The 15,785-nt window shown below is 42.0% G+C and overlaps 1 protein-coding gene across 5 annotated transcripts in view; it reads left to right on the forward strand.

The window, feature by feature from the left end:
• The window catches only part of LOC110525599 (angiopoietin-related protein 2), a 29,833-nt gene extending 18,598 nt beyond the window's left edge, over positions 1-11,235 (forward strand). For all 5 annotated transcript variants that reach the window (XM_021605851.3, XM_021605852.3, XM_021605855.3 and 2 more), the window contains 3 exons: positions 6,621-6,814; positions 7,992-8,262; positions 8,424-11,235. In XM_021605851.3, coding sequence (XP_021461526.3) covers positions 6,621-6,814; positions 7,992-8,262; positions 8,424-8,623 — 665 coding nt within the window. In that variant the 3' untranslated portion in view covers positions 8,624-11,235. The remainder of the gene's footprint in view (positions 1-6,620; positions 6,815-7,991; positions 8,263-8,423) is intronic.
• Positions 11,236-15,785: the final 4,550 nt, after the last annotated feature.

Below are 15,785 nucleotides of genomic sequence, written 5' to 3' on the forward strand. Positions count from 1 at the left end.
ATCAAAAGAAATCAGCCGAGAACTCAGAAAAAAATTGTGGACCTCCACAAGTCTGGTTCATCCTTGGGAGCAATTTCCAAACGCCTGAAGGTACCACGTTCATCTGTACAAACAATAGTACACAAGTATAAACACCATGGGACCACGCAGCCGTCATACCGCTCAGGGAGGAGACGCGTTCTGTCTCCTAGAGATGAACGTACTTTGGTGTGAAAAGTGCTCCAAAACCGCCATAAAAAAGCCAGACTACGGTTTGCAACTGCACATGGGGACAAAGATCATACATTTTGGAGAAATGCCCTCTGGTCTGATGAAACAAAAATATAACTGTTTGGCCATAATGAACATTGTTATGTTTAGAGGAAAAAGGGGGAGGCTTGCAAGCCGAAGAACACCATCCCAACTGTGAAGCATGGGGGTGGCAGCATCATGTTGTAGGGGTGCTTTGCTGCAGGAAGGACTGGTGCACTTCACAAAATAGATTGCATCACGAGGACAGAACATTATGTGGACATATTGAAGCAACATCTCAAGACATCAGTCAGGAAGTTAAAGCTTGGTCGCAAATGGGTCTTCCAAATGGACAATGACCCCAAGCATACTTCCAAAGTTATGACAAAATGGCTTAAGGATTTAAAGGCAATGCTACCAAATACTAATTGAGTGTATGTAAACTTCTGACCCACTGGGAATGTGATGAAATAAATTAAAGCTGAAATAAATCAATCACTCTCTATTATTCTGAAATGTCCCATTCTTAAAATAAAGTGGTGATCCTAACTGACCTTAGACAGGGGATTTTTACTACGATTAAATGTCAGGAATTGTGAAAAACTGAGTTTAAATGTATTTGGCTAAGGTGTATGTAAACTTCCGACTTCAACTGTAGATAGCAATGCCAACGTTACCTAGCTAAATGCTAGTCAATTTGGAGACATCACAGTGATAGCAAAAGCTTGTCCTACTAATTATTTCCCTCCTTTTAAAATGTCATCGTGTTTCCAAGCCACAGTAATGCACTTTAGACAAAATCTTCATCAGCACCCATTAAGACACCCATTAAGACTCACTAGGGCTCCTGAGTGGTGCAGCGGTCTAAGGCACTACATCTCAATGCAAGAGGTGTCATTACAGTCCCGAATCCAGGCTGTATCACATCCGGCCGTGATTGGGAGTCCCATAGGGCGGAGCACAATTGGCCCAGCGTCGTCCGGGTTTGGCCGGGGTCGGCCGTCATTGTAAATAAGAATTTGTTCTTAACTGACTTGCCTAGCTAAATAAAGGTAAAACATTTTTTTTAAAGACTGCATTGAGTAGAACGCTCAGTTGGGCATCAGTCCTAATACAAATGTTCAAAACAATATTGTGATGAAATGTGGACAGACAGCTGTATGGCACATGGTGTGTCCACAAATACACAGGTCTTTCCAGATGAAGGAGGCCATTGTCTCAGTAGAGTTTTAATGGCTGATATCTGAGATTAGATTACCAGAGAATGGCCAAGCTAAAGCCCACTGCTGAGAGAACACGCTTTATGAAAACACTATCAATCACATGGAATGTCTCCGATCTGCATGACAGCACAACTGCTCTCTGGGTCAGTATTGTAGAGGATGTGGTTTTACCTCCACTGGGGTAGGTCAAAAACACCCATTGACAATAACAACATAAGAAACATGCAAGGGTTTAATAGGGGTTTAGAAAGACAGTGATTAAATATTAAGAGACTTTCCAACTCTACTTCAACAAAAGAGTGTTTTCTACAGCCCAATGCCCATGATATCATTCATCAACAAGGGACCTTTAGAGTGCCTGCTGATCTACAGTATCTGCTAATGTTGCATCATTCAGCAATCAGGCCTCCCTATAGCCATGTGCCAATGTTGCTCTTGGCTGCACAGCCTGCAGTCATTTCACTTGTGAGAGCAGCAACCAAAGTCAATCCTGGCCTTAAACTGAAAGCTACTGTAAAATGGGAGTAGCAGCAGTAACATGATGCTGTGGTCTTTTCAATTAGGCTGTATAGCATCTATCTCCAGTACTGTGATGGTCACACAATAAGAATGTTGTATTAAGCCTTGTGTGGTATTCAGGTCTGTGGGACCCATTTTCAATGTTTACTAAAGAGAAATTATCAAATTAATATTTTTTTTCAACCTGAGACTCATTGGCCTTGGCTCATTTTCTGTGAAGAACATGTAAAATAACACATTTATTGAGTGCACACTGTGCACCCCCCTACACATGTATATTACATACAGTATGTGGTGTTTGGGTCCACTGGACCCGAGGTTAATTAAAAAGTGTAGAAAAGTGTGTGTGTAGGTGAAAACAAGTAAAAATTAAACAAAAAGGTTTGCTGTGTGCCTTCACTCTGTCTTCCTCCTCCCTGGGCCTGCTGTTTCAACATAGCACCAAGAACCTGTCTGTCTCCCTGCCTGTCTCCCGCTTTTCTCACACTCTTTACCCTTTGTAGTGTGTGAAACTAGACAATGTTTTCCGGGAACCTACGCAATGTTATTACAATACATTATTTCGATACATTGTACAAAAAAATCTGTATTTTCCCACACTCTACCCCAGCCAGGTGCAAATTGGGGGAGGGACTCAACAAATAAATAGCTTTGCATGTGTGCTCCTTACCACAATCAATCAGTATAGCAAAAATAATCTCTGATCAGAGGACCTTAGAAATAATTTTTGTAGAGAGAGAAGCTAGTGTGGAAATACAGTGCCTTGCGAAACTATTCGCCCCTCTTGAACTTTGCGACCTTTTGCCACATTTCAGGCTTCAAACATAAAGATATAAAACTGTATTTTTTTGTGAAGAATCAACAACAAGTGGGACACAATCATGAAGTGGAACGACATTTATTGGATATTTCAAACTTTTTTAACAAATCAAAAACTGAAAAATTGGGCGTGCAAAATTATTCAGCCCCTTTACTTTCAGTGCAGCAAACTCTCTCCAGAAGTTCAGTGAGGATCTCTGAATGATCCAATGTTGACCTAAATGACTAATGATGATAAAGACAATCCACCTGTGTGTAATCAAGTCTCCGTATAAATGCACCTGCACTGTGATAGTCTCAGAGGTCCGTTAAAAGCGCAGAGAGCATCATGAAGAACAAGAAGTTTAAAGCCGGATTTGGATACAAAAAGATTTCCCAAGCTTTAAACATCCCAAGGAGCACTGTGCAAGCGATAATATTGAAATGGAAGGAGTATCAGACCACTGCAAATCTACCAAGACCTGGCCGTCCCTCTAAACTTTCAGCTCATACAAGGAGAAGACTGATCAGAGATGCAGCCAAGAGGCCCATGATCACTCTGGATGAACTGCAGAGATCTACAGCTGAGGTGGGAGACTCTGTCCATAGGACAACAATCAGTCGTATATTGCACAAATCTGGCCTTTATGGAAGAGTGGCAAGAAGAAAGCCATTTCTTAAAGATATCCATAAAAAGTGTCGTTTAAAGTTTGCCACAAGCCACCTGGGAGACACACCAAACATGTGGAAGAAGGTGCTCTGGTCAGATGAAACCAAAAATTGAACTTTTTGGCAACAATGCAAAACGTTATGTTTGGCGTAAAAGCAACACAGCTGAACACACCATCCCCACTGTCAAACATGGTGGTGGCAGCATCATGGTTTGGGCCTGCTTTTCTTCAGCAGGGACAGGGAAGATGGTTAAAATTGATGGGAAGATGGATGGAGCCAAATACAGGACCATTCTGGAAGAAAACCTGATGGAGTCTGCAAAAGACCTGAGACTGGGACGGAGATTTGTCTTCCAACAAGACAATGATCCAAAACATAAAGCAAAATCTACAATGGAATGGTTCAAAAATAAACATATCCAGGTGTTAGAATGGCCAAGTCAAAGTCCAGACCTGAATCCAATCGAGAATCTGTGGAAAGAACTGAAAACTGCTGTTCACAAATGCTCTCCATCCAACCTCACTGAGCTCGAGCTGTTTTGCAAGGAGGAATGGGAAAAAATGTCAGTCTCTCGATGTGCAAAACTGATAGAGACATACCCCACCCAAGCGACTTACAGCTGTAATTGCAGCAAAAGGTGGCGCTACAAAGTATTAACTTAAGGGGGCTGAATAATTTTGCACTCCCAATTTTTCAATTTTTGATTTGTTAAAAAAGTTTGAAATATCCAATAAATGTCGTTCCACTTCATGATTGTGTCCCACTTGTTGTTGATTCTTCACAAAAAAATACAGTTTTATATCTTTATGTTTGAAGCCTGAAATGTGGCAAAAGGTCGCAAAGTTCAAGGGGGCCGAATACTTTCGCAAGGCACTGTAGCATCTTCCACTTTGGAAGATAAAGAATTTTCAGAATATGAGGATCATGTCTCTGTCAATTCGGAGTCTGACAGTGAGTTGGAAGAAGACGATGAGATTGACCCTCAGCCAGCCCCAGAACCAGCCTGTCAGCAACCAGCTCATCAGCAGCCTGCAGGAGGAGAAATATGCCCAAGGAATGAGCCACCCCGCATAGCTGTCAATGTGATAAGGATGCAACCAGGGCCGATGGCGGTTACTCATGTTCAGGACATAAAGTCTTCTTTTGAACTGTTCATCCCAGACACCATCCAGGAAATCATTCTGGACTGCACTCATTTGGAGGGAAGGTGTGTTTTTGGAGAGCGATGAAAGGAGATGGACCAAACTCATTTACATGCATACTTTGGGGTTCTTATCCTTGCTGGTGTTTTCAGTGGGGAATCCACAGAATCCCTGTGGGATGCAGAAACTGTCAGAGAACTCTTCCGTGCAACAACGTCTCTGAAAAACTTCAACATTATTTCTATGATTATTCGCTTCGATAACCGAGACACCAGACCAGCTCAGCGGCAGAGAGACCAGCTAGCTGCAATCAGGTCAGTGTGGGACAAGTGGGTGGACCGCCTTCTCCTGTTTCACAACCCTGGGCCCAACGTTACTGTTGATAAGCAGCTTATTCCATTTAGGGGACACTGCCCCTTCAGGCAGTACATACCGTCTAAACATACAAAATATGGAATCAAGATCTGGGCCCTCTGTGATGCTGCTTCATCCTATGCGTGGAACTTGCAAGTGTATATGGGGAAGCCAGATGGAGGAGCCCCTGAGAATAACCAAGGGATGTGGGTTGTCCTGGACGTGACACAAGGACTCCGTGGCCACAACATCATAGGAAAAACTGTTTTACTTTGCACAAGTTGGGACAGGAGCTCCCCAAGATGAAGCTGACGATGGTAGGAACAGTACGAAAAAAAACAAGCCAGAGCTCCCAACTCAGCTGTTGAATACACAGAACAGGCCTATCAATTCCTCTACATTTGTGTTCACGGCCTACACGGCCCTAGTGTCCTACGTGCCAAAGAAAGACAAAAATGTGGAACTCATGAGTACACTGCATTGGGATGGCAGAATCTGTGGCCAGGAACATCAAAAAACAGAAATCATAATGCATTACAATGCCACAAAATGAGGGGTGGACAATTTAGACAAGCTGGTGACTGGCTACAGCTGAAAAGAAGAACCTTACGATATTCTTCAACATCTTGGACATCTCAGTGTACAATCCGTTTGTCATCTTGATGGCCTTGAACCCAGATTGGAACAGAGGGAAGCTCCAGAGGAGATGGCACTTTCTCGAGGAGCTGGGCAAGGCATTGGTAAGACCTAAAATCCAGAATAGGCAACATATCCCAAGGACCCCAGCTTCTGCAGCCATCATGAGGAGGATGCTGGTGCCCCATCCGTCTGACCCACAGAACCAACAACTCCAATACCAGAGGTAAGTGTTAGTGATGTTGTTGCATGTGTGTGTGTCTGACTCTCCTACCTTGGCCTGCTGTAACTATATATGCGAGTGAGTGAGATGTTAGTAAAATTCCTGAACTAAGTGTTTTCATCATTCTAGATTGCAACCGGTAGCAACAAGAAGAAGTGCTGCGTTGTGTGTGGACCCAAGATGGACAGGAAGACACAGTTCACATGCATCAAATGCAATAAATACATTAGCAACACACCCACAGTAAAACTCTGTCCCTCATGTGGTGTGTAGACCGGCCTTAATTTGTGTTCAATGGGGCTCATTTATAATTTCCATAAAATACTGTATGTAAAATTAGTCCTTCCAATTTGTTCAGTTCAAAGCAATAAACATCAATAGTGAGGAAAACCTTGTTTCATTTATATTTGTTCAAGATAAAAAAAATTTTTAAATTAATTATAATTGATTTTTGTTTACATAATGAAAAAAACGAATAGCTCTTTTATTGGTCAATGTGATCTAGCAGAGGTAAATGGCAAATATTAACCATGTATGCTGTCTATATTCCTTGTAATTGATATCAGTCAACATAAAAATATTAAGTGTTAAGTATTTTTACAAAAATTGTTATGGCTGTATTGTTTTAAAAACCCAATAATGTTGTGGGTCCAGACCCGCAAACATTGGGTGAATAACAAAAACATGAACACCACACAAGGGTTAATTATGAATGTGAAAATGACTCATTTTATAGAAAAAAAGATCCTTTGACAACCTCCACTGACTCCACCAGGCTTTCTGTCTAACCACTGTGTCTGTCTCATTTCCTGTCCCATGCAGGGCCATGGAAGGACTGCCTACAGGCCCTTGAGGATGGCCACACGGCCAGTGGCATGTACCTGGTGAAGCCAGAGAACGCCAACAAACTAATGCAGGTGTGGTGTGACCAGAGACACGACCCTGGTGGCTGGACCGTCATCCAGAGGAGGCTGGACGGATCAGTCAACTTCTTCAGGAACTGGGAGACTTACAAGGTATGTAAACAGCCCCACACTAAGTCAAACTCTTTTAGTATAAAGGGGAGGCAGGTTCTATCCTATGTAGAACTGTGTCTGTATGCTGAACATTGGCAGTAGTTCGAAGTGAAACAGGTGACTTATGTCTGGTGTGTCTGACGTTAAAAAGATCTGAACTAATAAATAAACTAAGTCATTGTTGAGGTTTGAGGAGAATGGTCCCTTGCACTGCCTGTACCTACAGGGTTCTGCACCTGTCAGTCACACCACTGGCCAATGACTCATACCATCCGTCAACAGGAGTTGGGTCTTTAGTCCACACAGGACGCATACAGGCTTAATGAGAAACGTGTGGATGAAAAGCTGCCATACTGGAAATAAATGCCCCAATAAAAATATTGCCCACTGAAAAATGATTCATGGTCCATGAAAATTACTTATATTTACATCACAGCAATTGTTTGAGGAAAAATAAATTTCTGAATTCAGGTAGTTACACAACATTACACAGGCAGTCATGAGGACAGCATGAAATACTAAGGGATGAATATTGCCAGTGGGGAATGAGGTGAAAAGGGTCTGGCTAGTGTAAGGATCTGAAGCACTGCAACAAGGCAAAACAATTTGAGTGCAAACATCATAGGGCAGACAGACAATTTGCAAGAATCTTGTTTAAATCCTTGCCAGAGAACTTTCCAAGACCTTTACGATACACATTAAAACACATGGGAATTAAATGTGTACAATTGCCAGATATTCCCATGATTCAAAGCATGTGCAATGTAATGTAAAACACATCATATCCAGTGACCTGTCCTGGCACGGAACTGAGGCAGAACAGTCCAGACCAGCACACATCGTGTAGATCCCCCACTCTCCTCTACAGGCCATTAAATCATTTTTTATAATTGCAAGACAGTGAAGATCTGAATACTGGCTATGGTGTAGTAGGCTCATGTGCTATTTTCTGGTACCTTCCCTGACAATAAACAACACTCTAAGAAAGATTCATATTGACCTTTACTGTCAGAGCATCTAGAGGGACTGTTTATCTCAGTACTTCCCAGGCACCGACTAGAGAAGAGGCTCTGAATTATCCCCCAGACCTCAAGACCAACTGCATTCAGCTGAAAGGTCTTGTGTAAAGCCCATCATGTTGACTGTGTTGTATGTATTCTCCCTTTGCCCCTCATAGCAAGGCTTTGGGAACATCGATGGAGAGTATTGGCTGGGCCTGGAGAACATCTACTGGCTGACCAACCAGAGGAACTACAAGCTGCTGGTGACTCTGGAAGACTGGTCTGGGAGGAAGGTGTTTGCAGAGTACGCCAGCTTCAGGCTGGAGCCTGAGGCAGACTTCTACAAGCTCAGGGTGGGCCGCTACCATGGCAACGCCGGAGACTCCCTCACCTGGCACAATGGCAAACAGTTCACTACGCTGGACAGAGACCATGATGCATATACAGGTAGCACACGCTCACTCAGTCACGTTGAAACAGAAACACGAGATAACATTTCTAGTGTTGAGTTCTGACTCGGTTAATTAGCCTAGTCCATACTGTCAGCCCACAATACATTTTTGTTGAGATTTTACAATATTGTCTAACTAATATTTGCTTCAACCCAGGTAACTGTGCCCACTACCAGAAGGGAGGCTGGTGGTACAATGCATGTGCCCATTCTAACCTCAACGGAGTATGGTACAGAGGAGGACACTACCGCAGTCGCTACCAAGATGGAGTCTACTGGGCTGAATTCAGAGGAGGGGCCTACTCCCTGAAGAAAGTATCTATGATGATACGACCGAACCCAAACACCTTTCATTAAATATCCATAAACAAGACAAAGTAGCCCCTTTTCAAAAACGACTTCCTCTCCACAAAAACCTCAATTCAAACAACTCTTGAACTCTGAAATAAAGGCATCTCACACAGCCAGATCAAGAAGATGATGACATAGACAGTGCAATATCTAAGCCTCAGGCAGGACTCTTGGTGGAGCAATAAAGGAGAAGCAGGGTCCATCCTGTTGCTCCACAGACAAACACATGTAACGGTGTGGCTGTATGCTTGCTTCTCTCCCTTTCAATTTAGTTCAAATGTGTCTGTTTACCTAACTTTGAGCAGTGTACTACTGCCTTAGAACTGCTGGTACGGTGTGATTCATATGGGAGAAAACAGGATGAAAAGAAAAAGAGGAGAGCGTACATCAGTTCACAGTGGTCACACTAAGTAGCTTGGAATAGCAATCTTATATTGTAGTCCGTATGTTTTATAGTGCAGAACATAATTTTATGAGAATGAAGATGACGCAGGACATTGTATCCAGTGACTAACCTTATGGTGTTTAAATCAAGCTCTTCAGGTGAGTAATTTATAGGAAACAATAATCACATTTCTTAAACTATGGTATAGACAGGTACTCTTAATATGTTAGCCATAATCTTTGTCAACATACACAATCTAATGTCTATCACTTATGTAAAAGGGGGAATAGATACAACAGTCTGCTCTACGGCACTAGTACTGTCAACAGTTATGACCTGATATCTGGCTTACAAACTCAAAGTAACAATGATTTAGATCATTCCAATAAACATACTGCTGGTGTGGCAGAGTGCAAGGTACAGGGAATAATGACAACTGACTTAACATTACAGTGCATTGGGAAAATATTCAATCCCCTTGACTTTTTCCAAATTTTTAAAGACTTATTCTAAAATTAATTAAATAGTCCCCCCCCCCTCAACAATCTACACACAATGCCCAAAAATGAAATATCACATTTACAAAAGTATTCAGACCCTTTACTCAGTACTTTGTTGAAGCCCCTTTGGCAGCGATTACAGCCTTCTGTCTTCTTTGGTATGATGCTACAAGCTTGGAACACCTGTATTTGGGGAGTTTCTCCCATTCTTCTCTGCAGATCCTCTCAAGCTCTGTCATGGTTGGATGGGGAGCGTCGCAGCACAGCTATTTTCAGGTCTCTCCAGAGATGTTCGATCAGGCTCAAGTCCAGGCTCTGGCTGGGCCACTCAAGGACATACAGAGACTTGTCCCGAAGCCACTCCTGCGTTATCTTGGCTGTGTGCTTAGGGTCATTGTCCTGTTGGAAGGTGAACCTTCGCCCCAGTCTGAGGTCCTGAGCGCTCTGGAGCAGGTTTTCATCAAAGATCTCTCTGTACTTTGCTCCGTTCATCTTTCCCTCGATCCTGACTAGTCTCCCAGTCCCTTCCGCTGAAAAACATCCCCACAGCATGCCACCACCATGCTTTACTGTAGGGGTGGTGTCAGGTTTCCTCCAGACATGACGCTTGGCATTGAGGCCAAAGAGTTCAATCTTGGTTTCATCAGACCAGAGAATATTGTTTCTTATGAGCAAACTCCAAGCAGCGCTCGTGCCTTTTACTGAGGAGTGGCTTCCGTCTGGCCACTCTACCATAAAGGCCTGATTGGTGGAGTGCTGCAGAGATGGTTGTCCTTCTGGAAGGTTCTCCCATCTTCACAGAGGAACTCTGGAACTCTGTCAGAATAACCATTGGTTTGTTGGTCACTCCCTGACCAAGGCCCTTGTCCCCTGATTGCTCAGTTTAGCCGGGTGGCCAGCTCTAGGAAGAGTCTTGATGTTTCCAAACTTCTTCCATTTAAGAACGATGGAGGCCACTGTGTTCTCTGGGGACATTCAATGCTGCAGACATTTTTTGGTACCCTTCCCCAGACCTGTGCCTCGACACAATCCTGTCTCAGAGCTCTACGGACAATTCCTTCGACCTCATTGCTTGGTTTTTGCGCTGACATGCATTGTCAACTGTGGGACCTTATATAGACAGATGTGTGCCTTTCCAAATCATGTCCACTCAATTGAATTTACCACAGGTGGACTCCAATCAAGTTGTAGAAACATCTCTTTGTTTGATCAATGGGAACAGGATGTACCTGAGCTCAATTTCGAGTCTCATAGCAAAGGGTTTGAATACTTACGTAAATAAGGTATTTCTGTTTGTTTTTTAAATACATTTGCAAAAAATTCAAATAAACTGTTTTTGCTTTGTCATTATGGGGTATTGTGTGTAGATGGATGAGGAACACAAAACATTTAAACTATTTAGAATAAGGCTGTAACTTAACAAAATGTGGAAAAAGTCAAGGGGTATGAAATCTTTCCGAATGCACTGTAAGTCTAGATGGTAGAGTGATATTCTATAAAATATAATGGTTACCTGCAGCAGTCATTTTTGAATATTACTTTATGACATGAAACCTCAAATGTAAGGCCAGGTATTCATTTGCTTGCAACAAAGCAATGTATGTACTGTATAAATTAATTGTTGGTGTAAATTGAGCCGACACATTTTGTCTGTACATAAAATATATTTGTAATATAACGTAACAAAGCTAACATGTATCACTATACAGTTGCAATAAACAATGTGCAGCTTCTTTGAGAGTTTTTCTGTATGTACAGACACAACTGTAAATGTATATTCTGTTGTATTACCTTGTTTATGTTCACGTGTCTTGGATCTAGTATTATAGGCCATACACATACATAGAGAGAGAGAGAGAGAGAGAGATTGTAAGTCTGAGAGCCCAAGCCAAGCAGGGCCTGGGTCCACAGGAGCCATGGAGATTAGGATAATTACAGGCAGTCTGCGATGAAGATGTCACTAGCAGCTCTGCCCTCCTGTGTACAACGTGTGATTGGGGAGATAGAGACAATGGGTTTGATATAGCATTTATCAACCACAGGGCCAGTGGACCATGGGATGATGAATGAAACATGACAGCCTGTAAAACCTCTGGCATGCCATTGTCCCTTCCCCTCACAGCGCTTTTATTCCACTGCTCCTGGGACTTCCAATCCAGGGTGGAAAATATAGAGAGCTTGAAGGGGAGAGAGAAAAATTTAATTTGTATTGCAGTCTGAAATCCCCATGAAAGGTGTAATGTGCAAAACTTGCACCGCCATTTCCTGGTTGCTAAAATTCTAATAGTTCAGCTAATTTTATGTAATAAAACAAGCAAAGAGAATCATTGTATTTTCAGCTGTTTGATGCTGGTGTACAAAGCTGAATGTAAAAGATGTTAAAACTAAACTTAAGAATGGGAAGCATAGAAATAGTGCACATGCATCATATTTACTGCTTCTTAGATTTGCTTTCCATGGGAATGACAGATCTATAACTCTCATTTTTATGAACATTTGGTCAGGTTTCCCAAAAAGTGACTTATTGCAGCTTTAAGACGGTATGACAGAGGACATTTAATGCATCAAGACATTTAAATGGTATAACAAACTTTGGAGATGGATATTTCCTGTCTGTAGAGAAAGGAAAAGCATGTCAACACTGCAATGAATCTGGTTCCATCAGATGTTTTTCATCTGAACATCCTTTTGCAACCACTGGAGTATCAAAAAAGAACCATCAGTCAACCAATGAGACGTGTCTGAAACAAAAGCTTGTTGATAGTGTTTATTAGGAACAGCTCTTTAAAGATCTAGTCCGCATTTGTTTTTCTGATGAAACGGAGAGGAGCGTCTGGCATCACCGTAACAAAAAAACAACAACTCTTTTCGTTGCTTGTAATAGGGCGGCAGGTAGTCTAACATTTAAGCGCGTTGGGCCAGTAAGCGAAAGGTCGCCGGATCAAATCCCCGAGCCGACTAGATGAAACATCTGTTGACGTGCCCATGAGCAAAGCACCCCTAATTTCTCCGGATAAAGGTGTCTGCTAAAATGTAAAAATGTAATATCGCAAACGGACATGACAGTGTCACCAAATAAGGATTCTAGTTTTAAAGTTAGAATCCTTATCGGTGAAACTGCCACGCCAGTTTGCGATATAATAACAACAAATAAGTTACTGCAAAGCTAATGTTAGTCATGTTTGTAACAATGTTTTCCCCCCTCAGATGTCATTGCATGCGTAATAGAACAACACTTTTTCCCCCACAACGCTCCTCATCTCTGCTTCGTCAACAAAACAAAAACAATAACAACGGCCGTGGGGCAGACAGTGGCCTTGTTTCCCCTATGTTGGATTCCATTTTTAATCCTAAAATAATCTAAAAGGCTTTAGCACTGCCAGATAGCATGCTAATGGTTGCTACAGAAAGAGGGAGCAGCTGTGCTTTTTTTTCCTTGTTAGAAGACCATGAAAAAAGAAAAGGATTCAGGAGTGAGTGTCACTGAACTGGCTCTCAAATTTGCAGATTTGATGCCTTATTCCAATAGAAAATTGGTTCAGCTGCTTGCTCACATGAAATGAATGGGACAGTAAACCATGCATGCTGCACCAGATTCTCCTCGTGTTGTTATGAGAGGAGCCAAACACATAAAGCAATGTAAGTCACATACATTTTTCCGCCACTTTTGAGTCTCCATTTCTGTCGAATTCAAATACACATCTAGATTATAGGCATTTAGGAAAAGTGGAAAAGCCATTCCCCTGTGCTGTATTCACTGTCTAAATTGTCACTCCCTCTGCTGGAGTTGAATAAACCTGGGGAAAAGAAAGACAGTCCGCTCAAACTGAGCCATATCTATAACCATACACTTTAGAAATAACTGAAGTAAAGTCTCAAGTAAGCTCTAGAGCCATACAGAATAAAGTAGACAAAGACATATCATTTGGTTTTATAGGCAAATTATACATCTGAAACTTATGAAAGATGACTCACTTGTGAAGCTTTATGAATTCCTGGCCTTCCCCCCTCAGTGTCCTCCAGACAATCATTAAGGAATTTTAGGGAGTTGTCTTTTGATCATTTCTCACAGACATGACTAACATTAGCTTCAGGAATGCTAACACATTATATTAATTATGAAAGAAAAATAAATTAAGCACATCTCACGATGACTCAAATTCAGACACACATTTCAGTAGTAATTTACCAACAGAGATGGGTCATTCCACGAAAAGAGTGCCTTATGGCATCCCTTTGATATATTAGCTAAACTGCGCACCAACATTGAATTTTAAAAGCCCATTGTAATGAATGAAGTGCCCTTTAATTCAATAAAACAAGAATCAATTCCCCCTGTCACAAGGGGATTTATGGCTGATTAAAGAAGAAATCGTCAACACTGTAAGGGTCAACCCTTTTACTTTATATTTCACTTAATATGCACTTACTATAGTCATTTCTTTATTTAACCTCTTTAGATGGGAACACATGTTATTTTACTAAGTTGAACCATGTGCTCTTTATGAATGTTACAATTAGATGAAATACATTTTTCTTTTTACCAGGTAAAACTTCTCAAAAGGCACCTAATTGGTAGAATGACCCAGATTCCATTCGGGTTTCCTTGATTGCAGCCACTGAGAATAAACTGTGTGATCCTCTGGTGTGGCTTTTCTTTGTGAGAAGTTCCTGTATGGTTTAGCAGTCATCAACTAAAATGTTTTCCATTTGGAATTTTCATTCCTCTTCATCATTTCAAATCCATCAGAACAGAATTCCCACAAAGGGAAGTTGGATGTTCAGAATGAAAGGGGTTATGCCCAGGTCTGTGCTTTGTCCAAGGTGGAGTGGAAAGCTTCTCTGACAGTGGGCTGGCTCTCAATCAGCTGCTCATTCACACAGAGTTGAGCAGCCACAGTCAGTCCTAGCCAGCCTGGTGAAGAACCAACCAACATACTCAGCCAAGAATCTACCAGAGTGGCTCTCAGAACTATATACTGTACATTCATTTTCCTCAACCGTTAGCACAAACTCATATGCTCAGGTCACTGCAGGTCTGTTCATTCTCACATCCTTGTGTCTCGTGGAGAGAAATCATATGTAACAAAGTTCCATTTATGGATCTGTAAATCTGAGGAGCAAGGTACATGGAGATGTATCAATCATGAACATGAATGTGAGTGTAGCCTGACTGCCAGTGAGCTGTCCCCGCCGTGTATGTCTAATGAACCACCACAATGGAAAAGCCCAGTCAATGTGGCTGACAGAGCCCTGAACCCCACCTCCTCCTCCTCCCCACCAGACAAAGCCGTGTTGAAACCGCACACATACACATTCTAAGCAGAGAAACGCTGAGAGAATCAGTTCAAATGCCTCATCTTTTGAATAATGACGGCTGGGCTGATCGACTCGTATTGCTGTGCAGTCAAGGTTCCAAGACATCTTAATACCTCATACATCAAAGGCTTTGGCAGGGAATTAATAAGATGGATCCCTACAGTTAGTCTTTGTGGCTTCGGGCCTAACGGCTATGTAGCAGGTGTGTGTCAGTGGATGACTCTCTGTAGGGCAGTGGGCATGTAGTAAAGATAAGGAGTGGAACCACAGGACAATGTAATATAGTTCTAAAGGCATTTGACTCTATGCACTGCTCAAATCTGCCAGCAGTAGTATATCATCTAACTTTGTTATAGCACCCTCCTCTCTCTCTATCACTCGCTCCATCTTTACAGTGGGGCAAAAAAGTATTTAGTCAGCCACCAATTGTGCAAGTTCTCCCACTTAAAAATATGAGCGAGGCCTGTAATTTTCATCATAGGTACACTTCAACTATGACAGACAAAATGAGAAAAAAAATCAAGAAAATCACATAGTAGGATTTTTTATGAATTTATATGCAAATTATGGTGGAAAATAAGTATTTGGTCACCTACAAACAAGCAAGATTTCTGGCTCTCACAGACCTGTAACTTCTTCTTTAAGAGGCTCCTCTGTCCTCCACTCGTTACCTGTATTAATGGCACTTGTTTGAACTTGTTATCAGTATAAAAGACACCTGTTCACAACCTCAAACAGTCACACTCCAAACTCCACTATGGCCAAGCTCAAAGAGCTGTCAAAGGACACCATAAAAAAAATTGTAGACCTGCACCAGGCTGGGAAGACTGAATCTGCAATAGGTAAGCAGCTTGGTTTGAAGAAATCAACTGTGGGAGCAATTATTGGGAAATTGAAGACATACAAGACCACTGATAATCTCCCTCGATCTGGGGCTCCACGCAAGATCTCACCCCGTGGGGTC

This window comes from Oncorhynchus mykiss, chromosome 6 (assembly GCF_057628025.1).
Source record: "Oncorhynchus mykiss isolate SJ-2025 chromosome 6, ASM5762802v1, whole genome shotgun sequence".
Classification (NCBI taxonomy): Eukaryota; Metazoa; Chordata; class Actinopteri; order Salmoniformes; family Salmonidae; genus Oncorhynchus; species Oncorhynchus mykiss.